The sequence below is a fragment of the Euprymna scolopes genome, chromosome 2, assembly GCF_053919585.1.
Source record: "Euprymna scolopes isolate OS-2025 chromosome 2, ASM5391958v1, whole genome shotgun sequence".
NCBI lineage: Eukaryota > Metazoa > Mollusca > Cephalopoda > Sepiida > Sepiolidae > Euprymna > Euprymna scolopes.
Genome location: NC_136483.1, coordinates 198086508 through 198113848, shown reverse-complemented (window position 1 = coordinate 198113848; position 27341 = coordinate 198086508). Strand labels below are relative to the sequence as shown.

The 27341-nt window shown below is 36.2% G+C and overlaps 1 protein-coding gene across 1 annotated transcript in view; it reads right to left on the bottom strand.

Annotated features, from left to right (window-relative positions):
• LOC145301436 (PDZ domain-containing protein 11-like) overlaps nucleotides 1–27142 on the bottom strand; it is a 41735-nt gene extending 14593 nt beyond the window's left edge. The window contains exons 1-5 of the mRNA XM_080144575.1: nucleotides 26924–27142; nucleotides 20044–20130; nucleotides 14442–14498; nucleotides 8128–8178; nucleotides 4006–4053 (exon numbers count right to left, since the gene is read on the bottom strand). Coding sequence (XP_080000701.1) covers nucleotides 4006–4053; nucleotides 8128–8178; nucleotides 14442–14498; nucleotides 20044–20130; nucleotides 26924–27004 — 324 coding nt within the window. The 5' untranslated portion in view covers nucleotides 27005–27142. The remainder of the gene's footprint in view (nucleotides 1–4005; nucleotides 4054–8127; nucleotides 8179–14441; nucleotides 14499–20043; nucleotides 20131–26923) is intronic.
• Nucleotides 27143–27341: the final 199 nt, after the last annotated feature.

Below are 27341 nucleotides of genomic sequence, written 5' to 3'. Positions count from 1 at the left end.
GGATTTAATTACATTATGAATTCTTCCAGTGATTCCATATGATCTAATTTTCCTTAGAAGACCATCGTGCCATACCCTGTCAAAAGCCTTAGATATATCAAGGGCTACCGCTCTATCCTCCCCTGTTTTGTCCAGTGAACGGTATATATGTTCAGAAACTACAGTTAAGATATCTGCTGTTGAACGGGCTTGCCTGAATCCATATTGTTTGTCAGTCAGGAGTTTAGCGGCTGTTAGGTGCTGGATTAGGGCTTGATTAACTAAGGATTCAAATATTTTGGCGAAAAGCGGGAGGAGGCTAATGGGGCGATAATTTAGTGGGTCAGTTCTTTCACCAGAATTCTTGAATACTGGTACCACAGAGGCGGTTTTCCATCAGTCGGGAAAGCAAGATTCGTTAAGGCATTTATTGTAAAGTTTGGAGAGAACTGGAGCAACCTCAGCAAAGCATTTTTTTAATAGCACAGCCGGGATGAGATCTGGTCCACATGCTTTTGAGGTGTCTAGGTTTTTTATAATAGCATGTACCTGAGAAGGGGTGATTTTCAAATCATCTAGTGTAGCGTCTGTTCGCAGAGGAAAATCAGGGAGTGAGTGGTGTACCGAGTTCAGTGTGGAGTTTGAGGCAAACCGACTGGCAAGCAGATTAGCCTTGTCAGTTGCCGTGCAAGCAACCTCATGATTGTTTGTTAGTGGGGGAATAATTGACTGTCCATTATTAACTACGCTGTTGTAGATTTTCCAAAAATCCCGGGTTCCTAATTTCTGTGCTTCGATGCGCTTTCTGGTGGTTTCAGAGTAATCTGTCTTAGCTGTCTCTATCACTCTCTTACAATTATTTCTAGCTTCTATAAACTTCTGTTTATTTGAGCTGGACTTATGTCAGTTGAATCTGCGGAACGCATGCTGCCTTTGACAAATGGCAGCTGCACAAGCAGCAGTAAACCATTGGGGAGAGTGGGGCTTGCTATAGTATTTCTGTGTGGGAACATGTGCTTCAATAGCAGTTTTCAACCATTCAGTTGTCTCATTTGAACACTGTTCCGCTGGAAGAGTAAAGATATTTTGCCATGGGGCATCTCTGATGAGCTCCCTGATGGCTTCCCAATCAGCCTTTTTGTAATACCTCGTTGTTTTGAGTAGTGGGTCTTCAGTTTTAGGGCAAGAATTTAGGCTGATTTCTACCATTATCACAGCGTGATCAGCATTCCCGAGTGGGCTGTGGGCATTTGTTGTGCAGTCATCGGGAACCGTTGTCAGAAAGAGATCTAGAAGTGAGGCATGTTGATCTTGCTGGTCTGGGAAACATGTCGGAAATGTAACCAACTGAGATAGGGAATGGGATATAGAGAAGCTATGTGTTGTGGTACCAGCTACGTCTGTGTGATTAGAGAATCCTAGCCAGTTACTGTGGTGGGCATTGAAGTCACCAAATACATGTATTTGTGCGCTAGTATCGAGGGAGAGTGCTATATCTATGCTGTCTGAGACTTTGTTTATTAGGGTACAGTCTTGGTTTGAGGGAGAGCGGTAGAGAAAATACAAGTAGCTAATATTGTGTTGCATATTTAGTCTGAAGCACATAAAGGCCTGGTCCTCTGATTCTAGTTTTATTTCTCTAGTCAGGGGGAGGGTGTTACGAATATAGACTCCAAGCCCATGCATATGTCTGTCCGAGTCCTTACGGTAGAATGGGAGATAACCAGGCATGTTAAAGTGGTTAGAGGGAATGGAGGAGTGAAGGTTAGTTTCACTTAATGCTAAGATATCCGGGGTGTTTACAAGGAGAAATGACTCAACATCATCTAAGTTAGTTCTAAGCCCGCGGATATTCGTAAATGCAAGCCTCAAGGGAGGAGGCAGGTTGGTTTTCTTTGAGTTTGGTCCTGGTTTAAACGTAACTTTTGCTTGAGCTGTCATTTCATTTTATTTAAAAGTTTCAGTTAGGGTGAGTGAGTGAGGGGGTGCTGGACAAGTAGTTGTGCAGAATACCAGACATGCAATACAAGTAGACCATCAGCTGTCCTCACCCACAGGATTGTGGCCTCAGGAAAGCCCACTGGGGATGAGTGCAGGGTCCCTTTCCATGCGCGATATGGCACTACAAACATCCCGATATTTTACAACTGTTGATGGAGCAGCCGCTCTAAGCGCTACCAAAGAGTTAGGGGCCTGTACTATCAGTCGGAAACAGCAGCCAGGAACTGTCAATCCGGTACCCTCAATCCATTAGGCAAAGCCAGCCCAGTCCAACTGCACCGACATATATGGCACTGAAGCACCCCACTGTGTCAAGTTTAGGGGGATGGGATGTGGCGGGAGCGAGGAAAAGCGGCGTTCATTGTACTAGTCAGGAAACAAGGTCAACCACTGGGTTCCATTTGCTGAGCATTTTTTAAAATTTCGGCAGGCATGGCGCCCAAAGTTGTTGTTCGGCCATATTTTTCTTAAGCACTTTCTATCGGTGCATCCGATTATCATCAGGAGCAATTGTTGTTTTCTTTTCCTTTTGAGGTTTGGTGTATCTATCATTTTTTTTCTCTTTTTAATTGGCTATAAAAGTGGGTGCAGGGGGGTTGTGGGCGAATTATTTTTATTTTATTTTTAGTTTCTATTTTCCTATTTTAGAGTTTATTAATTTAGTTTCATGTTAGTTATTAAATGCTGTTAGTTGTTAGTAGCTCGGCAAATGAAAAAGATTTCCAGAAAGATTGGAAAAAGGAATAACTCTTTCATGTTCAATCAGACGTGTCTATATATATTTTTCATGCATTTATAAGCTACAATCAACATCCAAATGAATGCTTTGAAGATAATTACAGTTTTCAAAAGGCAAACAATTAAAAGATACATCTGCCTTACTTAAAAAATTGCTAGGTTCATTTATGGTGTCTTTTATATATAAAAAAAAACACCCAATACTTTTGCTGATGAGGAGACTTTGTTTAAAAAAAAAACTATATGTCAAAATTATTGTCCATGACTTAATGTCTATCACAATAAAAACAGGTTTTTCGAAACGATCGTACAAATTATTGACTTTGTAGTGTTTCTTCTTATGAAAAAGATTTTTAATTTTTAATTTTAAATTATCAATTACATTAGTAAATATATATATATATATACCAAATTTCATGATGTTGGCCATCTTACAGTTTATTCATTTAAGTATGTTGAAATTCACAATCCTTGATATTAACTGTTTCATAGCGCAAAATTATTCATTTAATTGTTATATCAATCAATGAATCTATCCTGCCCTTAACTCCTCAGAAGAAATAGCAACCATCAATTCATTAAAAGAAAATAAGCTTCTATTCCATATGCTAATTTGATATTTAATTTAATATTTACATATAATTATAAAATAACATTATTAACTTATAGCTGTCAGATTTAAATTAAATACTACATTATGTAAAATATATCACCATATTTCACGTTCTAATTTATTCTAAATATATATCTGATTATAACTAGTGTTATTGTTTGCTATCATTATATTATTACATTTGATTTATTTTTTGTTTTTTTTGTGATTTACGATTTCCACTTTATTCTGTATTATTTGTTAATTTTTTTTATCGTATTTTTATTTCTAGAAAATTTTTTATAAATCATTTTTTAAATTTTCAATGCTCTGATAGTTTATTAAGTTATTTTAATCTAACCCACGCTCCTAATCAGGTTTTAGTTGAGACAAGATATACTTAGATCTATGTAAACAGTTTTGAATTACTTCCTGCTGTTTGTTTAGAAAGCTTTCTTTAGACATTATTTATTTGTTATCTGTAATTACATTGAGCTTCAAAATTTAAGGATTGATATAAATAAAAGGTGAAATAAAATTGACAAAAACATATTTCCACAAATATATATGCGTGTGTGTGTGTGTGTGTGTGTGTGTTTATAGACTTAAATAGCAACGCATCATTACATAAGATAAGGCATTTATCTATTCATTTATTTCTCTATGATTTTTGATTGTAAATCAAAAAAACTCACCTCGTTATGTTCAATGCTTTCAAAATTTATTCCATTCACAGAAATTATCTGAAAAAGAGGTGAAAATCCATAAAAATTCAAAGCTTGTGATTTTTTTTTACTTGAAAATGTTATAATAGCAAAAAGTTATATTAATGATCTAAAATGAATGTTCTGTATGATATCCAATGAAACATGTGTAAAATGCAGCAATAAATATGAATGTGAATTAAGTGAATACTTTTGTGACTTCGGAATGTTTGATAATTTATATATATATATATATATATATATATATATATATATATATATATATATATATATATATATGTATATATAATCATCAAAGGACACATGTTTCACTGTCATGAACGTAGATATAGCAAGATCCAAATATATATATATACATATATATATTATATATGTATATATAATATAAAGCTGAACGTGTCTGGTCATGAATAGGCTCCTATATGGTTGACTATTATAGAAAACTGATCACATATAATGATAGATGTATCGAGACACAGAAATGGGTATGTTTGATCTGGCATAATGATGATTCATTAAAATTCTGGGGTCTGCGTACGCGCCTGGTCCACAAAGGATGGAAATAAAAAATTTAAAAATTAAAAAAAAACGTTTACAAGTGTTTTTGATACAGATGTACATAATAATACTTTGATAAGTATGTTTTAACTTAAATAGGGATGGTATAATAAAACTGTGGGGTCTGCGTTCGTGCCTGGCCTCCATAGAATGGAAATATGTCACAAAGTTTAACAAGGTTTTTTAATATACATCCACAGAATATTGTGATAAGTGGTTCAGTGTGAACAGGTATGGTATAATAAATTATGGGGTTTATCTTTTTTATTTTTACTTTCATCATATTTTGCTTTGGTTTTGATACCCCCAAATTCGAAGTTATCTCTTTACAACCTTTCCTTTTCATAACCTATCATACTTTCATAAATCAGAGTCCATTTTCTGTAGGCTGTTTTTGAACCCAGTCAACAACGGGTACTTTTGCTAGTATATATATATATATATATATATATATATATATATACTTATGCTTGTAGGGATGAAACTTTGATGACTGTGTAACTGAACTGTTATCTATCTACCTATCTATCTACCTAGTGTTTGCCGAAGTTGGCAAGGTAATCTCTGATTCGTGAGCATCATGCCATCAGATATATACTACATATTCCCTCCCGTGACCCTGTTAATCCCGCTAGTGCATATGATCCGCTTGGATTAGATCTGCTGTCTACTCGCCAGAATGTAACAATTGCTTCTGTTGTCTTTTTTTTTTTACTCAGGAATCATCACTTATCAAGACCCGGAGGCCACTTGAGAATAAGGGTTAATGGGTATACATTAGTCAATGTGATTATAGCATAGTTATCATAAGTAGTGGAAATTTTGTAAATAAGATTAGTTAGGGGGATGGTTCATCAAGAACTTGTTTATGTTGGACTTGAAGACAAACAAATTGTAGTCAGCTGGAAAGCAGGCAAACGCAACAGAGTTCCACAGACATGCAGTTCTAAGAAAGAAGATTTTTTTCATGGAATCTCCGTTTAGGCTTAGGCACAGATAAAGAGTGTGGGAAATTATTGATAGTGGTTTTGGCTAGATGATTGTTTTTCGTGAAAGTTCAGCAAGGGGGGGGGCATAGATTGAAGCTCGGATGAGTACTTTCCATAAAAATAATGATAAAGCATTCTTGCCCAACTGCAATGTTTAACTACCGCACTGTATTCCAGCTGAACAGATCAAACTTGTGATGATATACCTTTGTTATATAGACACTGCCGGGGCAATGCCAAGTAACCTGAATGACTATTCTTATGATCTTTGTTGAGGCTTGGAAAATAGAATGTGAGAAAATATGTATTGAAATGAATTGACTATTTTACAGATAAAATATTCACGATAGAAATGTATCGAGAATGTTAATGTTGGAATATTAGAACAAAATGGATTGTCAGCTAAAATATGTTTTAGAATGAAGTGTTTATTTATAATAACTTTGGAATTATTATTATGCTATCAGATTTCACAATTTCTAGGTAAAAATTATCGATTATATAAAAATATCAGGTGATCTTATTAATGATGTAGTGAAAAGAAGATAGATTTTGAGACAGTTTAGATTTGGGATTATATGTCAGGTTCCTGAAAAATTGAGCGATAGAAAAATCTTTAAAAAATATCTTAGTTACCCCTGACAATTGAACCTTCTTTATAATCTACGCACCCACCCTCAAACAAACGGTTTGAATTCTTGTAATGCAGAGCTAACCATCTTTTTCCTTAGTAGGAAAAGAAGCATGTTCTCAACACCTGAAGAAGGTCGTAGGTTACAGTGATCAAAACGTTGTGCTAATAACACCCAAGATGAGACTAATAGTCTGATTAATCAGCATAATTAAAGATATTTATGTTGTAATGACTACAAATTCACATTAATCTATTAACATCATACAAACTTTTTTTATTTTTGTTTTTTAATAAAGGGATAATTCTGAACAAGAACCAATTCTTTTACTTTAATATGTACTGAATTACCTCCCTTAGATTGGATTATTTGAATTATTCTCATCTTGATATGTTCACAATGTCTCAACCAATGTAACCTCTGACCTTTTTTTGATACAAGTTTTTGAAGTAAAGAAACTTTTTGTCAAACTCAGGAATTGATACAAAATTTCAAACTAAATCTTTTATTTAATCACTGAGGTAGATTGTTCATGTTCTATCAGTCATGATAGGGTAAAAGATTTAATTATTTTATCATTTTTAGTTATTATTGCATGTTGCAAGTAGCCTCCAGAAGCCTGTCACAAGCAGCTGATTGTTCTATCTATCTATCTATCTGGTTGGACTAATGTGACTCTCTCCAGATTTCCCTGTCTTCCATCAGCTGCCTCAGATCTTCAGGATCACAGTTGATGTCATGTGCAATTTGCTGGATGTATGTGGATCTAGGTCATCGTATGCTCGTGCGCCCATGCTGGTAGTAGACGATGCACCTTGATGGTAGTAGATATGGCAGGTAGGTTGCCATAAAGTTGCTGCTTAGTGGAATGATCTTGCCAAGATATATTTAACACTGTTCGTATCATATGGGTGTATGTGCCATCTAGCTTTCTTTCCAATCTTTTGATGAGTGTCCAGGTTGTAGCACAGTAAACAAGAACAGACTCCATCACTGCTTTGAAGAAATGCCTTTTCAGTTTGTCAGTTAGCATAGAAGTCCATACTGACCGCAACTTATCCAATGCAGCCCAGGCTTTTGAGATGTAAAATTCAATATCTCTCTCCGTAGAATCTATGTCGCTACCCAGGTACGTAAACTCAGTAATTTCTTTCAGTGTTGTTCCATCTCGAGCTTTGATCTCCCCCTCCGCATTGAAAGTCATAAACTTTGTCTTATCTGCATAAATATAAAGACCAATGTCATTTGCAGGCTTTTTTAGTTCCCGTAACAGTGTTATTCACGAACAGAACAATATCATCTGCGTAATCTGTGCCAGTTATGTGTATTGATGGACATTGAATTCTTTGACATTCACACCAGGGTTCTTCAAGGAGACACTTAGCCCCTTTTCTTTACATTGTTTGTCTTGATTGTGTATTCTGTCGATATACACAGCACACTGGATTTCACCTTAAATAAATCCAGAAGCAGACACCACCCATCAACACACATAACTGACACAGATTACGCAGACGATATTGCTCTATTCTCAAATAACACTGCTGATGTGCAAATGCTGTTACATGAATCCAGAAGCAGACATCATCCATTAGTTTTAATCAACGCATTTATCCGTAGCACTATAAGCCCACGTGGAACAATATCCTCATGGATATTTATTTAATATTAGTTCAGTTCAAAATTCTGTATAAGTTTCTAAGTGCAACATAAACATTTCTGAAAAGAAGCAGCCAAAGAAGATCAGAGGTTACATCAATCGAAATGTATAAATAATAACTAAGATAAGAATAGTAGACTGCATGAGTCAATGAATGAAATGATTATTCTGCTTTAATATATATTGAATTACCTCCCTTGGAGTTATGCAATATCTACAGATATTTATTACTCAGGTTGGAAATGAAACTTACTTGATCTCCTTTTGTAAGTCCTTTGGCGTCGGGTTCACTAGAGGCCATTACCTGCAGAGAGAGAATATGTAAAAGTTATTGGTCGAGAAATATGCTCAAACGGGCCTACTTGGCGGGTTAGAAACAGAAATTAGGGTTACAGTTAGGACCTTTCAGTTATTTGCTTGTGAAAAAGCAGTACAGCAATTCAGGAGTTACCCTGCTACAAAGGAGACACTGGTCCTCAAAGAGGATCCACAATAAGCCAAAAACCAGAAGATAACATAAAGCTTTTAGTCACAGATGGCCCAAATATACTTTATTTTCACCTTTCTATGACGATATTATTGGATAAAAAAAAGTGTTGATGTGAAAGTTTGGTTTTTTGAGAGAAAAAAAAGTAACTCACAATTTAATTAATGAAATGCAAAAACCCTAAAAAAAAAAAAATTTTTTTTTTTCACATCATATGAAGAGTAAAGTTCAATTGACGAACAAGTTGTTTTATAACCAATGTAGGTCACTTACGGTGAACAAACGGTGGTGATTGACAATTTTTCCCAGAGTTTTGGAAAAACAAATTCCATTTCAGTGAGGGAGAGAAAGACAAACATGTAGCAGTTGAAAAATTGACACAATAACTGGCAGAGGCGAAATCTTGTGGCTTGAGATTTAAATCTTCTGTCTTACAGGCTTGCCCAATCACAAGCCAGCTCCCAGTCTTGTGGTAAAACCGACAATGCTCTCCCTCTTACTCTCTTTCTCCCTGCTCTGGCCGGCAGCACACCTTGCCGGGGGGGGGGGGCTTTGGCCTCTGGCTAACGTGAGTACCACAAGCCAACATAGCTATCTTCACACCCAACATTTTTTCTCATTCTACAAGACTCTTTAATTCTTTGTCCACAATAGATGGTACACACATAAACTTTCTTTACAAACTACAAGGCAACTCACGTCGATACATGAACTAGACGCACACTCCTACTATCTGCTACAACACATAAACACACTAAATACCTTTCTCTTTCTTTCTCCATTAACCGGCTTAGCTTTTCTACATCGCAGAACTGTCTAATTATTTATCTCAACGACGACTGACTACAGCACATGTAAACTGAACTATTCTCTCCTTCAACAAGCCAGCATAATATTCAATCTATCTTTACACACAAAAACACTTCAGCTATTAACCCGTTTCTCTCTCATGTACACACTACTAATGAAGATAAATAAAGCTGTTTTTTAATATAGTTTTGTTGTCTTTATTCTACAGATGATGTAATAATTGCTAGAAATAGAGAAGGGGGGGGGCTTCTTTCTTCCTGGGACAATGGAGAGTGAGAAGGAGAAAAAAATAATTTGATACAGTGAGACAAGAAATCTCCCCTCAGAGAAAGCGAGTTTGGAAAAGACTGGGCAATGCCGGATTGCCTTGCTGAATTCTCTACACAAAATGAGCAACTGCATTTTGTAGCCAAGACTTCATTTTGCTTACCACTAGACACCACATCACCTTAAAACAGGTTGCAAGCTTAAGAGTTGAAGACACAAAATCAAAAACTTGACAACGGAGCCAAACACTTTAATTAGAAAATGTATTTAGAACTTTTTTGTCTTTTTCTACACAAATGTAACTTTTCACTCAGAATAATTGTTTTGAAAATAACAACCGTCGAATTGTTATTTTCTTTTGTTTAAAAAATTACCTCTTCTCTACAGATGACCAATGCTGGACGATTGCTCGAGTGGTAAGCTGATAAAATGGGATCTTTTAACATCTGTAGTCTTTATTAGAGTGGAAACCATTGACATTTATGCTGATGATACGACCACCTATGGAACACATCAAAGGCTGTAAATGACAAAGTTCTCTCTGATTCTCTCTCCTCTGATCTTGAGTGCGTGGTACAATGGGTGAAGACGTGGCTGGTTACTTTTAATGCATCTAAAACCAAGCTTCTGTCTTTACATCATCAACGTTCTGATCCCCATTTGGCATCAATTGAAATGGATGGCTCTCGTCTGGGGGAGGCTCCATGTTTTGACAAGCTTCTGTTGCCAGAGACGCTGGGAAAATGGTGGGATCCTTCTACCGCTCCAGAAGATATCTCACTACTAATGCAATTCTCTATTTGTATAAAAGCCAAGTACATCCAAGGATGGAGTACTGCTACCACATCTGGGCAGGAGCTGCTAAAAACAGCCTATCCTGCCTTGACAGAGTACAAAATAGACTTTGTGGCTTAGTGGGGGATACCCTTTTCTCTTCCCTGCAACCTCTCTCCCACAGAAGAGACGTTGCGAGCCTGTTTTTGTTTTATCGTTATTTCCATAGCAGGTGCTCGTCTGAGCTCCAATCCCTCGTCCCCCCTCGCCAATCTTTCACAAGAAACACTCATCTGGCTGAAACTACTGTCAATAATTTTCCCCACTCTTTATCTGTGCCTAAATCCAAACGTAGGTTCCATGAGCAAAGCTTCTTTCTTAGAACTGCACGCCAGTGGAACTCTCTGCCGCTTGCCTGTTTCCCACCTGACTACAACTTGGATGTCTTCAAGTCCAACATAAACAAACACCTGACAAACCGCCCCCTTAAGTAAGACACTCTATCAAAAACCCCATTACTAATGATTACTACAATACTATCTCATTGATTACTGTACACGCAATAACCCTTATCCTTGAGTGGCCTTCGGGCCTTGATAAGTGGTGACCCCCATGTAAAAAAATAAATAAATAAATAAAAAAAAATACTTGTAGAACAGGCAGAGGGATGCAACATTTCATCAGTGGGACAGAGGCTGAAGCTTAGATGACAGTTCAGGACCTATCAGGTTGGCGACTCTTTTTTGGACTTTGTCTAGGAGTGAGAGACTAGTAGCAGATGCACCAGCTCAAATATGACAGTAATACTCCATACATGGGCGAATGGTGGCTTTATACAGATACAGGATACTTTTGGACGTTAGTAGCTTTCTAGCATGGTAGAGAGAGCCTACCTTCTTCGCAGCGGTCCTGGCAATGCTCTCAATGTAATTGTTCCTTATCAATAACTCCTGATTTAGTTGTGATGGAAATGTTTCAAAATTGAGAAAATCCCACAGATAAACATCTGGAAGCTTAACGTCTGATGATTGTGAAGCCCGCTCAGGATCCTACAGATGAAACAATCATTAAAGGGCCTCTTAGAAGATTGAGTGGAGATAAAACTAAAACTGTAGGGAACTTATGATTGAAACTTGGTGGTCAAGTCAGCCATAGACTTGACTTTGAATTTCAGAAAGAAACGTGAATTTTATTATCGATTCCATGGGTGTCACTTCTAGAGACTTCATCCTCAAGTCAAGTGTTGTTAAAATATATGTTTATTTGAAATTTTTATTTCATTTAATTTATTTAGTTTGTTCTTTTTATGATTTTTGTAAATTGGTGGAGGTATACACTCTTTAACAATGCCAAGTTTAATTGGAAAAACATTTGCTACAAGCTGTGAAAATGACTGCTAAAAATAGGTGTCAGATTCTATCCGCTAACATTTCATATCCACAATATGTAGTGATTCAAACATCCTCCTCACAGATTGTTTCATTTTCTTTTCTTTTTTTCTGTTATCTATGTAATTTGTAGAAATTATAATCTAGGGTAATGCTGGGTATCCTTACTAGTTCATCATAAAACACAGTTTAATGCGATTAATAAAATTTTATTTGTTAATTACTTATCATTAAATCATAAAAATATTCTTTGAAATTGAGGCTTATAAGAAAAACACAGTTAGCTCCCTTTGATCAGCGATACCAGGTGAATACTTATTTAGAATTAAACCTATTTCCAAAACAAAACACAGAAAAATCTTTTTAAAACTTTATGCTATATGCACTCATCACGAAACGAAAATGTTATATTCCAAAAATCACGTAAATTAAGTAATTTATTTTAACTAAGAAAACTAAATTTTATGACGAAGCTTCTTTCCTAGAACTGTTTACCTGTGGAATTCTGTCCTATTGGGCTGTTTTTCAAATGACTACAAGCTGACTGTATTCAAGTCCAATGTAAATAAATTTTTGATGAGTCATCCCCTTAAATAATCAAATTATATCAAATTCCCACTACTAACGATTACTATGCTGTTCTCCTGATGATCACCGTACACCCATTAACATTGAGTAGTCTGTGGGCTTTGATAATGTAGTGACCCCTTTGTAAAAGCAAAAAAAAACGGGAGATGTTATGTTGGAGTCCCTCATGTTTTATACTCTCAAATAAGGGGGGAGACAACTCAATTCGGACTATCGAGATCAAAATTAGTCTTGTAATGGATACAATTTACTATTAAAATCAGTAAAAATCGTAAAAATTATTTTCTATAAAAAAGAAAACTACTTAATCAATTGATGTGATTTGGGGAATATTGTTCCTATTTACAATGTCTCCCCACGGGACAGAGTTAAATACCAGGGTCGTTTTTTAAAGTGGAGAAAAGGAACAAAAATAAAAATTGTCTTAGTCGTGAAGGATTTCTCCTCCACTGACAGAGAACAAGAAATTGAAGTGCAACATCTGAAGAACAGATGGTATTTATTTGCTCCCCCACCGAGCAGATTAGGCACAAGGCCGATTTTTAATGTGAGGAGTGAAGGGGAAATGGGGACCAACTCCCCGGGGAGTAGGGGAGTTGGATAGTGACAATTGGTATGAAGGGTTGCCCCTACATTGACCAAGGTCTTATATGTGAGGTTGCCCACACATATGGTCTTTGCTTGCAGTATCTGCCGGAACAGATACTACACTTTGATCTGGACTCGATGGGGAATATTCTTATGCTGTTAGTCTAACGGAAAACACCGGAAACTAAAATTAAAATGGTTGATTATTATAATCATTGTAATATTTATAAAAATAGAATGCTATCGTAGCAAAAAAAATATTTACAGAAAAAATCATTTATGCGGAATATTGTTATGCTGTTAGTCAATGTTAATCATTTATGTAAAGATGTTTAGAAAATTAAAGAATGTAGAACATAAACAATAATTTAAAATAAATTGATCTCTAGAGTTTGACGACTCTTACATAGAGGTTATTATAAAGTGATGCAAACTTGATTTAGAGTTTTGAGAAAAGATACGATGATTTGAGTAGTCAGAGATCGGAAGCGAGAGAGAGCAGACACAGAAAAAGATTGAGATAGAGTGGTTCGAGTTGGATAGTGATGGCTCCCAGAATGAATTAGTCTAGGAATGCATCCGAAATAAAAGTTACAGAAAAGACACCCCGAGATTTCTTGATTCATTGGGATTGAACCTTCTTTGCAGCTTTTTCCGAGAATTCGTCAAACAAAATTTTTTTTCCGATGGGCCGATGTTACAACCACAAAGTACTGTTATTTGTCCTTTTGTTACATGTGTGTTGTTTAAATGAATATGCTGTCATAATTTTTATACACAAATTAGACACACGTACATAATATATACACTCTCCATGTTATACATAATCCCTGACAATACAACATATGCCTTCTGGTGCCGTATGCACACGGTCATATAGTTCCCCCTCAATGTAACAATATGGCATCGTTTTGTGGCAGGTACGTACATCATAAAGATTTTTTTGGAATTTAGATTTTTAAAAATAAGTTTAATTCTAAATAAGCACCCACAGTTGTGATAATTTGTTTTGGTTGTAGTTAGTAATGCTATCCAATAATTTTGCCATTTTTATAATGATGTATTTTTTTAACCTTGCTAATAATATTGTATTTTGGGGTTAATATATATAGTACTAGCAAGTTGCCCGGCATTGCCCAGTCATAAAATACGCATAAATATAATAATTTAATTAATGCAGAATTCTTATGCATTATAAACACAACTAATTAATCGATCATTATAAATTTTGAAACACAACTGACAGACAAAAAGGTGAGTAATGTGGGCTATATTTAGTTCAATGCGGCAGCTATATAAACGAGAGAAAAAAATCAAACCTATTCAGCTTCTATAGATATAATAAGCCACAAGGAGAATTCTATCTGCCAAGTCAAATTCTAGTAATGCAAAATCTAACTGGTTAATATAACAATTTTGGATACCCAGATATTCTAAACTGCCATTTCACCTGTGCAATCAATTTGGCCATATTCTCTTTGTGATGTTGTTTACTTTTTTTTATGTGACGTTAACAGTCGGATGTTATTTTTCTGGTCGAACACACAATATCCACGAAGATGCAATATGGTGTTTACTTCCACCTCAATGCGATCATTAAGATTTTCAGGTTGTTCAATGTTGCAACTGTGTTAATTCTATGACATAAAGATTTATTCCTCTTACCTTCGATACAAATATTCCATAGTGATGTTCTTTACCGCCACGGATGTTAAAGCCGAGCTGAAAAAGGGGGAAACAAATTAGTGGCTGCTCAACTCTGAATCATATTAAGAAACATTTCAGAAATAAAATCTGCAGCACAATTAGATCGTAGTAATCGTATATGCGTGTGTTTACATGTGTGTATTTGCACTTTTTTTCAATTTTCTCATCAGTTTGTTCAAGCTGGAGATGGGGCATCCTACCAGATGCCAAACATTCCCCAGCTATGTTATATATTCCAACCGAGAGATCTTTTTAAAATTCTGACCATACTTTTATATGCAACTGTTTGAATCTCTCCTGCACTTGGTTCATCGGGTATATTTGGCAGGTAATTTTTTAAACTTTTTTCCATGAGTCCATTTTTTTTTTTTTTACATAGGCGTCACCACTTATCAAGGCCGATAGGCCACTCAAGGATAAGGGTTAAAGAGTGTAGAGTAGTCAAAAGGACAATATAGTAATCGATAGTAATGGAAGTTTGGTAAATTTGTTAACTTAAGTGGAACGGCTCATCAGAAACTTGTTCACGTTGGACTTGAAGACAACCATATTATAGACAGCTGGAAAGCAGGAAAACGGAAGACAATTCCACAGGCGTGCAGTTCTAAGAAAGAAGCTTTGATCATGGAATATATGTTTAGGTTTAGGTACAGATAAAGAGTGGGGAAAATTATTGATAATGTTTTCAGCTAGTCTAGTGTTTCTTGTGAAAGTTTGGCGAGGAGAGACCATAGATTGAAGCTCAGTCAAACACTTTCCATGAAAATAACGATAAAGCAGAGACAAACTCGCAACATCTCTTCTGTGAGATAGAGGTTGCAGCGAAGAGAAAAGGACATCTCCCACCAGGCCACGAAGTCTATTTTGAACCCTATCAAGGCAGGACGTCTTTTCTAGCAGCTCCTGCCCATATGTGGCAACAGTATTCCATTCTTGGACGTATCTGGCTCTTATATAGATAGAGAATTGCATCAGCAGTGAGATATCTACTGGATCGATAGAAGGATCCGACCATTTTTTCAGCGGCCTTGGCAACAGATTTGATGTACGTGTTCCATTTAAGATCAGGAGTAAAGGTCAAGCCCAGAAGCCTGTGAAAACTTGAGGCCTCCCCAAGACGAGAGCCATTCATGTTAATTGATGCCAGATGGGGATCAAAACGTTAATGATGTAAAGATAGAAGCTTGGTTTAGATGCATTAAAAGTAACCTTTCCCCATTGTACAATGTGATCAAGATCAGAGGGAAGAGAATCGTTATTTCCATGGCAGGTGCTCGTCTGAACTCCAATCTCTGGTCCCCCCCCTCGCCAAACTTTCACGAAAAACACCAGTCTAGCCAAATCCACCGTGAAAAATTTCCCCCACTCTTTATCTGTGCCTAAATCAAAACGTGGATTCCATGAATAAAGCTTCTTTCTTAGAATTGCACGCCTGTGGAACTCTGTTCCGTCTGCCTGCTTCCCACCAGACTACAACTTGGATGTCTTCAAGTCCAATGTTAACAAATTCCTAATGAACCGCCCCCTTAAGTAAACACTTCATCAAATCTCCACACTAACGTAATGTACTTGCAATAACCCTTATCCCTGAGTGGCTTCTGGGCCTTGATAAGTGGTGATCACTGTGTAAAAAAAAAAAAAAAAGAGAGAACTTGGTCGTTTACTGTCTTAGATGTGCTACCGTAGATGGTAGTGTCGTCAGCAAAAATGTCTACGAATGATGTAAGGATGTGATTTGGAAGATCATTAATGTAGATCAGGAAAAGAGTTGGGCCCAGGATGGACCCCTGAGGGACTCCAGCATTTATACTGTGAGCTTCTGATTTTTGCCCATCAACTACTACTCTTATGAACCTATCAGAGAGAAATGATTTAATAATTGAAAAGACATTTCCAGCTATACCATAGCTGGAGATCTTGTGAAGTAAACCTTTATGCCATACCCTATCAAAGGCCTTTGATATGTCAAGAGCAATTGCCCTAGAAAGGTTGCCTCTATCGAGAGATTCGCTAATCCTATGAGATATAACTGTAAGCACATCTGCTGTAGATCTAGCAGAACGGAAACCATAGTGTGTGTCACTAAGAAGGTTATTTTTGCTGAGATCGTTGTTTACTTCTGTATTTAACACAGATTCCAGTAACTTACTCATGACGCACAGGAAACTTATTGGCCTGTACTGAGAGGGGGATGAACGATCACCTGAATTCTTAAATAAAGGGCATACTGATGAGATTTTCCAGGGTGATGGGAAGCAATTCTCCTTAAGACAACGTTTAAACAGTTTTGTAAGTATGGGTGCTAGTTCTGATTGAAGTTTTTTGAGTTCTATAATTGGAATACCATCCGGGACGGTTGCTTTACTGGAATCAAGGTTTTTGATTAGCTTGGCAACATCACGTACAGATATTTGTATATCACATAATGTGCTTTCTGATACAGGAGGAAATATTGGGGGTTGGCGGCCTTGGTCGCAAAGGGTAGAATTGGCTGCAAAGTTCTTGGCAAAGAGTTTGGCTTTGTCTGATGCTGACGAGATTAACTCAGGTCCATTGATGATAGTTGGGATAGAGCACACGCTTCTGTTCAGGATTCTGTTTGCAATTTGCCAAAACTGGTGGGAACCAAGCCGCTGCTCAGCTACTTTGGACTTGACGGACTGAGCATACAACTCTCTTGCGTTCTTTATTACTTTCTTACAATGATTGCTGGCAGTCCTGAAAGCGGCTTTAGTTTCCATACATCTATTACGTTGGAAGCAGTGGAAAAAGTGATTTCTGTGCGCAATAGCAGCAGCACATTCTGGAGAAAATCATGGCTGGCCGTTAGGTTTTTGCTGGAACTTTTTCGAGGGTATGAAATTGTCTATACCTACAATTAACCATTCCGTCAGGTCTGATACTATAGACGACACATCCTTTTTAAACATGGAACGCAGAGGAAGATCCGATATAAATGTACGGAAACTATCCCAGTCAGCCATAGTGTATCGATATACTGTACGATGGAGAGGTACGTCTGAGGACTTATTACATTTCATTTTTATCTTAATTGATACAACTGAGTGGTCGGAAGATCCAAGAGGAGACAGAACAGAAACTGAACATAGTTCAGGGCAAGTTGTGAGAAAAAGGTCTAGGAGACTTGCATACTGGCCGTCATTGTCGGGCACACAAGTGGGTTCGTGAACAATCTGAGTGAGATCATAAGCAATGGAGAAATCATGACAGAATCTCCCCTCATCATCGGTCTTGTTTGAGTGGGTCAACCATTCCACATTGTGAACATTGAAGTCTCCACATACGTGAATGTTAGCTGAAGGATATGCTGATAGAACTTGGTCAATTTTCTCAGATATGCTTTTAAAGATAGTAACTCCGCTGTTATAATAGAGAGTAAATATAAATGCCGTAGTGTGAGATAGTACTACTCGGAAGCACATATAGGGTAAGTTAGGATCTTCTCTGGAGATGTCCTTACCACATGGAAAGCCATCTTTTATATTATATTGCTCATAATTACTGAAATGATAGAGATCTTCCTAAGATTCAAATTTCTTTTCATGTTGCACACAAGACTTTGATCGTGTGCCTACAGTCAAGCATAGTGGTGGGAATATCATAGTCTTGGGCTGCATGAGTGTTAACGGTATTGGAGAGTTACATTTCATTGAGGGAAACATGAACTCCAACATGTACTGCCAAATACTGCAGCAGAGCATGATCCCCTCCCTCCAGAAACTGGGTCGCAGAGCAGCATTCCAGCATGAAAATGACCCAAAAACACACATCCAAGACAACCGAAGAGGCTGAGGGTAAAGGTGGTGGACTGGCTAAGAATGTCTCCAGACTTGAACCCAACAGAACATCTTTGGGGCATCCTCAAGCAGAAAGTAGAGGTGCGCAAAGTCTCAAATATCTACCAGCTTCATGATATCGTAATTGAAGTGGAAGAGCATTCCAGTGGCTACATGTGAAGCTCTGGTAAACTCCATGCCTAGGAGAATAAAGGCAGTTTTGGATAATGATGGTGGCCACAAAATATTGAGAGTTGACATGTTGTATGTTAATATTGATAACTTTTCGTAAGGGGTGTACTCCCTTTTGTTGCCAGGGATTTAGCTTTTAATGACTATATTTTGAGTTATTTTGAGGGGAAAATAAATTAACTTTGTTATATATGCTGCAGACAGACTACTTTTCATTGTGTCAAAAAATCATTTTTTCAGTGTTGTCCCACGAAGAGATATACTTAAATATTTGAAGAAATGGGAGGGGTATACTCACTTTTGTGATACACTATATATTACAGTATAACTCCTTCCAAATAGAAGAAGGTAATGCCTGGGAAGATGGTATCATGACAACAGAATAGATACTACACTATTACCCTGCTGAACTGAACATGACAAAAAGTACATCCAAAATTTTGTACTAAAATTGGTAATCTTTATTATTAGCGACATAAATTATTTAAAAGAAATAAAGTTGGAAAATTAGTTTTCTGCATTTTCAGCCATTATTTGCTATCGTTCATGTTATGTACATTGTTTCTGTTAGTTTGTTGATGTTCTTGTTTATGCAGGATGTTGTCATTTTTGGTAATGGAAATGGAAAAGGGGGGAAAGAGCAAGAAGTTTGCTAAACAGGTTGCCACTTCAACAACAGTCAACCGGCTTTTATATCGATGGCCACGCACATTATTCAACAAATGCTTGACTTCCTGTTTGTCACATGATTTAGAACTTAATGAATTCAAAACTGACCCCAACATTAACATATTTGTTCTTGAAATATTTAGTGTTCCCCCCCCAAAAAAAACAAGGGGAGTTGGGGGGGGGTAATCAAGACATGAGATATCTTGTGAAAATATGTGCAATATTTTTGCTTATATATTTTATAGTTTTGTTTATATCTTTCCTCAGTTTCAAATAAACTTATTATCAGGCCATGTATTGAGTAATATTGTCATATTTCAGCAGGTGAATCTCTGTCCCATTTGAGGGTTCTTGATAAGTTGTAGAAGCGTATCTGTAATTGGATTGGCCTTACTCTATCTTTTTCTCTATAACCTCTCTCTCACAGATGTGATGTTGCTAGTCTCAGTCTTTTCCACATAATAGTTTATGCGTTCTTCAGAATTGTTTGATCTTTGCTTCCTTTATTTTAGCTTGTTTGACTTGTTGGTCAAAGATCTTCAACAATTCGTTGTTTTAGTACTTCATAATAATACAGCTTCCTATTCGAGTAGTTTCTTTCCAAGAACAGCAGGTTTGTAGAACATTCCTGCTGACTGTTTTCCTCCTACCTATAGCTTTGTTATTTCCAAGACTAATGTCTTCTGATTTCATGATAATCATCTTTAATTCTTGTTACCTTCTTACATCAAGTGGCTTCACGCCTTGTCTGGAGCAATTTCCATAAAAAATAGAATAGTTTGATATAAGTTTCAAAAATGTTAAAATGCCCTTGTCTAGAGCAATGATTGTTGAATCTAAATTGTTTATCGTAATATTTGATCCATATGTTTGTCTTATAAAATGACAAAAAGGATGCAAACCTGTTCAGAAGCAGTGCTTCTGCAGAGTTGAATTGTCCGAGGCAAAAACTGAGAAAGGTTGTTATCATAATCTGGATGTTTCTTCCGCTGGAAAATTAAAAAAAAAAGAAAAAATGACAGAATAAATCAAATGGTTTAAAAATAAAAACTCCATAACAAAATGAGATGATACTAAGAGAAAGAAGAATCTCTATAAGGTTGCCTTCCTACATGAAAGGTCAATATTTAAGGTGTGGAAAAACTCAGCTCCCCAAAAGATGCATTCTAGATTGAGATAAAAATGAGAGAATCTACATTAGAGAAGACAATTATGCAATAATAATTGAAAAAAAATTAAAAATTATACAATAATAATCGTCTTAGAAAAAGTAGTATATGAAAATAATGATCTTGTACTGCATTTATTTATTTTTTTAGATTTTATTTTTAATTTTATTTTCTTTATCTTTCACCTTAAAATTAGGGTTTATATTAGAGTTAATGAAGGGCATTGTTTTAAGATTTTACTTTTTTTTTTAATAAAAATATGAGGTGGTTATTTAGGAACTCAAAAGAAATGGCTACTCGTTCTGTGCTACACTTTGTGGTCAAGAATTGGGTGATCATTTGGAAAAACTTGTTGTTGCGGCATAAGGAAGGTAACTCAATTTTGTAAGACTTTTTTATTAGTATTTTGATCTGCACTGACCAGACACTGGCTGGCGATAACTAACACGGATAAAAAAAAAAAAGCAAAAAAAGCACCCTGATTAACTTATTATTGTGACCTGCACTGACACACACATTGGCTGGTAATAAATAACTTAGTATTGTGGTCTTTACCCATCATACACTGGCTAGCAAAAAGTCATTTGTATTTTGATCTGCACTGACCAAGTTTTCGCCCTTGTTCAGTGAAAATCGACTTTTGCCGACCATTTTCAGATAAATTTAAAATGAGAAAAAAAAAAAGAAAGAAAAAACAAATTTAAGGGTATTAACGTGTTTGAATCCTATGACAAAAAATTGTATCTTATTCCTATGTTTTCGTTGACAGAGTGGAGAAACCGACATTAAAAATGCGTGAAAAAAAATGAATAATTCGACCTCCTATCTTTCCAAGCTAATAACTACTTGAAAAATGTAATTCAAACCCTAATCTTTATTTCAATTAAAGGAGCAAAGACCAAATTAAAAAAATAACAGGTTTAATAGCAAATTATGCAATAATTGTGTTTTTAAATTGGTTTTCTTTAAAAAAGATTTAAAGAAAATCAATGAATTTTAACTTGCTTCGATAAATATATGCATATATAAATTCCAAAAAATTACTTACCTATAAAAAATACTATTCAATGGGTACTTCCATTCTTCATTGTTAGGAATTTATCCATATTTATATTTTAAATTCCATGTATTTTTTAAATAAAATAATTTTTTGGATACCGCCATTACATAAGCATTTTTACCGCCATTATGTAAGCATTGAAAATACCGCCATTACGTAAGTATTGAAAATACCGCCATTATGTAAGCATTTTTATGGTGTTAGTGAAACGCTGAAGCGGTGTTTGTTCTTGTTTAGAAATATGGATGGACAGAATCACATAAAAACAACACGTTCATGTTAGCCGTCTAGCCTTGTGCGTGAAGAAATATGTGTCGATTAAACGAAACTTTCTGTGCAGTATAAGAAAACTATAAGGTTTCACTTAAAAAAAAATTCAATGTGGTTTATAAAAAAAAAGGTTTTAAACTTTGGACTTTACAGGTAAACTTGCAAATAACTGTATTTTTTGTTTTTTAAATTAGCTTATTTTATTTATTGATCTTTTATCTTCAATTTGTGATATATAAATTTGAGGTGAGAAAATTAATTATTTTCATTTTAATAGACATTTCAAAATGGGGTGGGGGTGAATTAAAAAGAAAAAACCTTTTCTAGAATATTATATTCGGGTTATTGGAAAGAGCATAAAATTTCACATTGAACCTGAAAATATCGTAAAAATTGAACCAAAAGAAAAAGTTTGATAGATTTTTAAAGTGAAAAAATTGAAAAAAAATTAACTCGTAAAATTCAACTGATTTCATTACGCAAACAAAATGGCTGCATGAAGGCGCGCAGCCACTTTGTAAACACTGTTTTTGAAAAAATAAAAAATAATATTTCTATTATTTTTTAAATGATTTTATTAATAGTTTATTTTGGAAGTATATTCCATAAAGAAAATAAACAACCAACTTTAAAAAGAGAAATTACGAGTTTTTTTATATTTTATTTGCAGTTTTTTGTTAGGGGTGTCAAAAAAATTCCCCCAAAATTCTGACACACCTAGTGTAAAAGTTAAAATTTATTGTGGTTTCTCTCTCTCTCTATCTCTCTCTCTCTCTCTCTCTCTCTCTCTCTCTCTCTCTCTCTCGAGTGTGTGTGTATGTGTGTGTGTGTGTGATTTTCCAGAATAATAAACAAATAAACAAACAAATAAATAAAAAATATGCAACAAAAAGTTAAGTTACTCTTCTACCTACCTAGATACATTTTTTTGTGTTTTAACTTATTTTAAAGTGTTTTTACTTAAAAAATAAAAGTAGTCTGAGAAGTTAGATTAAAAAACAAAATATTGGTCTCTTTCATTAAATTTCTGTGCTGGTTACCATGGAACTCAACGCCCAAGGAGTACCAATTTTTGCACGATTGGTTATATTTAAATGATGTTGAAGCATTTCTCCTAACAAACACCCCGGATATCTTAGCACTAAGTGAGACTAACCTACACGCCTCCATCCCCTCTATCTACTTTAATATGCCTGGATATCTCCCACTCTGCTGTAAGAACTCTGACAGACATATGCACGGGCTTGGAGTCTACATTCGAAACACCCTCCCCTTGACTAGAGAAACAAAACTAGAATCGGACGATCAAGCCTTTATGTGCTTTAGATTTAACATACAACATAACATTAGCTACTTTTATTTTCTCTATCGCTCTCCCTCGACCCAGGACTGTACACTAATTAACAAAGTCTGTGACAGCATAGATACAGCACTTTCCTTCGACACTAGCGCATAAGTTCATGTATTTGGTGACTTCAATGTCAAACACAGTAACTAGCTTGGATTCTCTAATTACACAGATGCAGCCGGTACCACAACACATAGCTTTTCTATATCTCATTCCCTATGACAGATGGTTACGTTTCCCTGACCAGCAAGAGCAGCACGCATCACTTTTAGATCTGTTTCTGACCACAGTTCCTGATGATTGTGTTACGAATGCCCACAGCCCACTTGGGAATGCTGATCATGTAGTGATAATAGTAAAAATCACCCTAAACTCTAGAGCCAAAATAGAAGAGCCATTGCTCAAAACAACAAGATATTATAAAAAGGCTGACTGGGAAGCCATCAGGGATCTCATCAGGGGCGCTCCATGGCGAAATATCTTTTCACTTCTTGCTGAACAGTGTGCTAAGGAGACCACTGAATGAGAGAATTTATTGAAACCACCCAAAAACGCATTGAAGCTCAGAAATTAGGAACCTGTGACTTATGGAAAATCTACAACAGTGTAGTAAATAATGGGCAATCAACAATTTCCCCACTAACCAACAATCATGAAGTTGTTTGCTCAGCAACTGAGAAGGCATACATGCTTGCCAGTCAGTTTGCCTCAAACTCCACACTGGACCCTGTTAACCACCCTCTCCCAGACTTTCCTTTGCGGACAGACGCCACACTTGATGATCTGAAAATCACCCCATTTCAGGTGCATGCCATTATAAAAAATCTTGACACTGCAAAAGCATGTGGACCAGATCTCATCCCGGCTGTGCTATTAAAAATGTGCTCTGCCAAAGTAGCGCCAATCCTCTCCAAACTTTACAACAAATGCCTTAATGAATCTTGCTTTCCTGCCTGCTGGAAAACTGCTTCTGTGGCACCAGTTTTCAAGAATTCTGGCAAAAGAACTGACCCAGCAAATTACTGCCTCATTAGCCTCCTCCCACTTTTTTCCAAAATATTTGAGTCCATAATTAACCAAGCTCTAGTCCATCACCTTACAGATGCTAAACTTCTTACCGACCCAAAATATTGATTTAGGCAAGCCCGTTCCACAGCAGACATTCTAACTGTAATCTCCGAGCGTATATACCATTCACTTGACAAAGCAGGGGAGGATAGAGCGGTAGCTCTAGATATATCTAAGGCTTTTGAGAGGGTATGGCACAAAGGTCTTCTCAGGAAAACCAGATCATTGGAAGAATACTTAACATAATTAAATCCTTCTTAGATAAGAGAAAAATTCAGGTTGTCCTCGATGGCCGTACATCTAAACAATATGATATAAATGCGGGAGTGCCTCAGGGGTCTATCCTTGGACCTCTATTATTCATAAATGACCTCCCTGACAAAATTGTCTGTGAGATGGGTATATATGTTGATGACACCCACTCTATAACAGACACGACAGGAAAACAAATGAACACATATCTAAAGAAATGGCAGAAACACTAGAGGATGACCTCCAATCTGTAGTGGAATGGGGACAAAAATGGATGGTCACATTCAATGCTTCCAAGACTAAACTTGTTTCCTTCAATAACTACAAGAAACCTTCTCTACCACCAATAGCAATGGCCAAAGACTTTTTATCTGAAAGCACATCTTTTAAACTCCTCGGCCTAACGTTCACAGGAAACAGGAGTTGGAACAATTACATTGAGAGCATTGCCAGGACCGCTGCGAAAAAAGTAGGTTCTCTCTAACGTGCTAGAAAGCTACTGACCCCTGAAAGTATTCTGTACCTCTATAAGACGACCATTCGCCCATGTATGGAGTATTGTTGTCATATTTGGGCCGGTGCGTCTGCTACTAGTCTCTCACTCCTAGACAAGGTTCAAAAGAGAGTCGCCAACCTAATAACTATCATCCAAGCTTCAGCCTCTATCCGATCGACGCAATGTAGCATCCCTCTGCCTGTTCTACAAGTACTTTAACAGTGTATGTTCCGACGAGCTGCAAGCACTTGTACCCCTCTATGTCAATGCCCCCGACAAACCCGACAAGCAGTACCATCCCACCCCTTCACAGTAGAGAATCCTAGATGTAAGAAAGCCTTCTACTCCAGTAGTTTCTTCCCCAGAACTGCTAGACTTTGGAACTCCCTGCCAGGTTCCTGCTTCCCCAACTGTACTGACATGCAGAAGTTCAAGTGTAACGTGAACCGACATCTTGCTGCTCCCCCCCACCTAGTACCCCTGTAGCCTGTGTCCCTAATAGTAGCCCCCTACATCAATGTGGCAATGTGCCTTGTTTGGGGTGAAAATGCAATAAAAAAAAAATATATATATTTATTGGATGTATTTTTATCGGGAGTTTCTTTAATTCTCAATTTTTCAGTGACTATCGAGACTCGACTATGGCTCGAAAGAGTCCACCATTTTGTTTTTCGTTATTACTACCTTTATTTTTAATTAAAAGAAAACACTTTAAAATAAGTTTAAAAGCAAAAAATGTTCAGGTTGGTCGAAGAGTAACATATCTTTCTTTTAGTAGGCCTTAACATTTATTTGTTGTATATTTTTTTTCACTCACCCTACCATGTTTTTGTTTTTTTTTAGTGGGGGTTATTCTGAAAAAAAAAAAATCACCGAAATTTTTCATAAGAATGGTGCTAAAAATGCCCATCATCAATAACATCTTGGAAATAACCAGACGACACACTTGAAAGAATTAATTTCCACCAAACGGTGTCAGTCGTAATAAAGTCTCCCATAAATTTTAGTCCTATTTTACCTGTAAACATTGTTCACTCCCAAAAGAAGGAAATTTCCAAACAAAAACAAATTGAAATCGGCAAAATCGTTTGCTTGCTCCCACCCCCCATGATCAAAATATTTTCAATTAAATCATTCTTATCACCAACAGCGAGACAAGATCGCGTGTTGTGCCTGTGTTTCTCGCGCACACATAACTTTGACTTGCTGCTCAACTCCCAACTGTCAAGACATGATCTCAAATAGCGTTCCAAGTGGCAATATGATTTGGGTATTTTTTTACGAACTGCCCCAACGTAGTATAAACATCACCAACACTCCAACACCTCATATTAAGAACGGCTTTCGGAATATACCCCCCAAACCTCCCCATGTTAAGAACACCTTTCGAGGTTGGGGGTGTTTATTACTGTACACATTGGATATTTTTTCGTGTTTTTATTCAATGTAACATGTTTATTCAGCTCGAAAACCATACAGTGTTTACCGATTTATTGGAAATTTCAAGATGGCGCCTGACTCTCTCTTTAACACGGTAAGTTGTGGAAAAGGTATTATAAATATACAAAACTAGACAAAATACTACTAAAAACCCGTTCAATATATGCTACCGTGACATAGGTTAACATATATTTGGCGGGGTTTTAATAGTATTTTGTCTAGTTTTTTATTTATAACACCTTTTCCACAACTTACCGTGTTAAAGAGAGAGTCAGGCGCCATCTTGAATTTTCCAATAAATCGGTAAACACTGTATGGTGTTCGAGCTGAATAAACACGTTACATTGAATAATAACATAAAAAAATATATCCAGTTTGGTAGAAAAGTAACTTATCTTGCTTTTGATAACATTCATTTGTTATATATTTGTTTTTGACAACTTTTTCAAATCTATGTGTACACAAACCCCATTTTTTAAAACTTGAGAATTTAAAATAAAATTAAAATAAATTATTTTTGGTTAAAAAAAAAAAAACAAACAAACTTTACGACGTTGAAATAAACATTTTTTAGTATTTCTTTTACAAAAGTTATTCTACGCTGGGTACTTTTTTTTTTTTTAACCCGACAGCATTTTATTAACACTTGTTGGTAAAAACTTTTTGTTTTTTTTGTTACCTGGTTTTTGGGCACCCAGTACGGAGGGAGTTCGTAGGGTGGAAGTTGGGCTCGAATCGCCTCCGATTTCGGAGAAGACATGGTTTTGAAAAAAAAGGAAATGGAAATAAGATCAGAAAAGAAGAAAAAAAGTTTAAAAAAATAAAAATGGCAACAGTAAAAATAACGTAAGTAAAATCGGGACTCGAAAATGAAAATCACCGGCGGAAGTTCATCCGGAATATTTAGTCGAGGGAAAAGGAGAAAAGTTTTTCCACGCTTCAAAATTTTTGTACACTTCGCTCTCTCTTTTTCTCTCCATCTTATCACGAACAAAAGTATCATATTCCAAAAATCACGCAAATATATCAAGAAGTGTTTTTTTTTTTATTTTGTGTAACTAAGAAAACCAAATGGTATTATTTTACTTTAAGGCCTG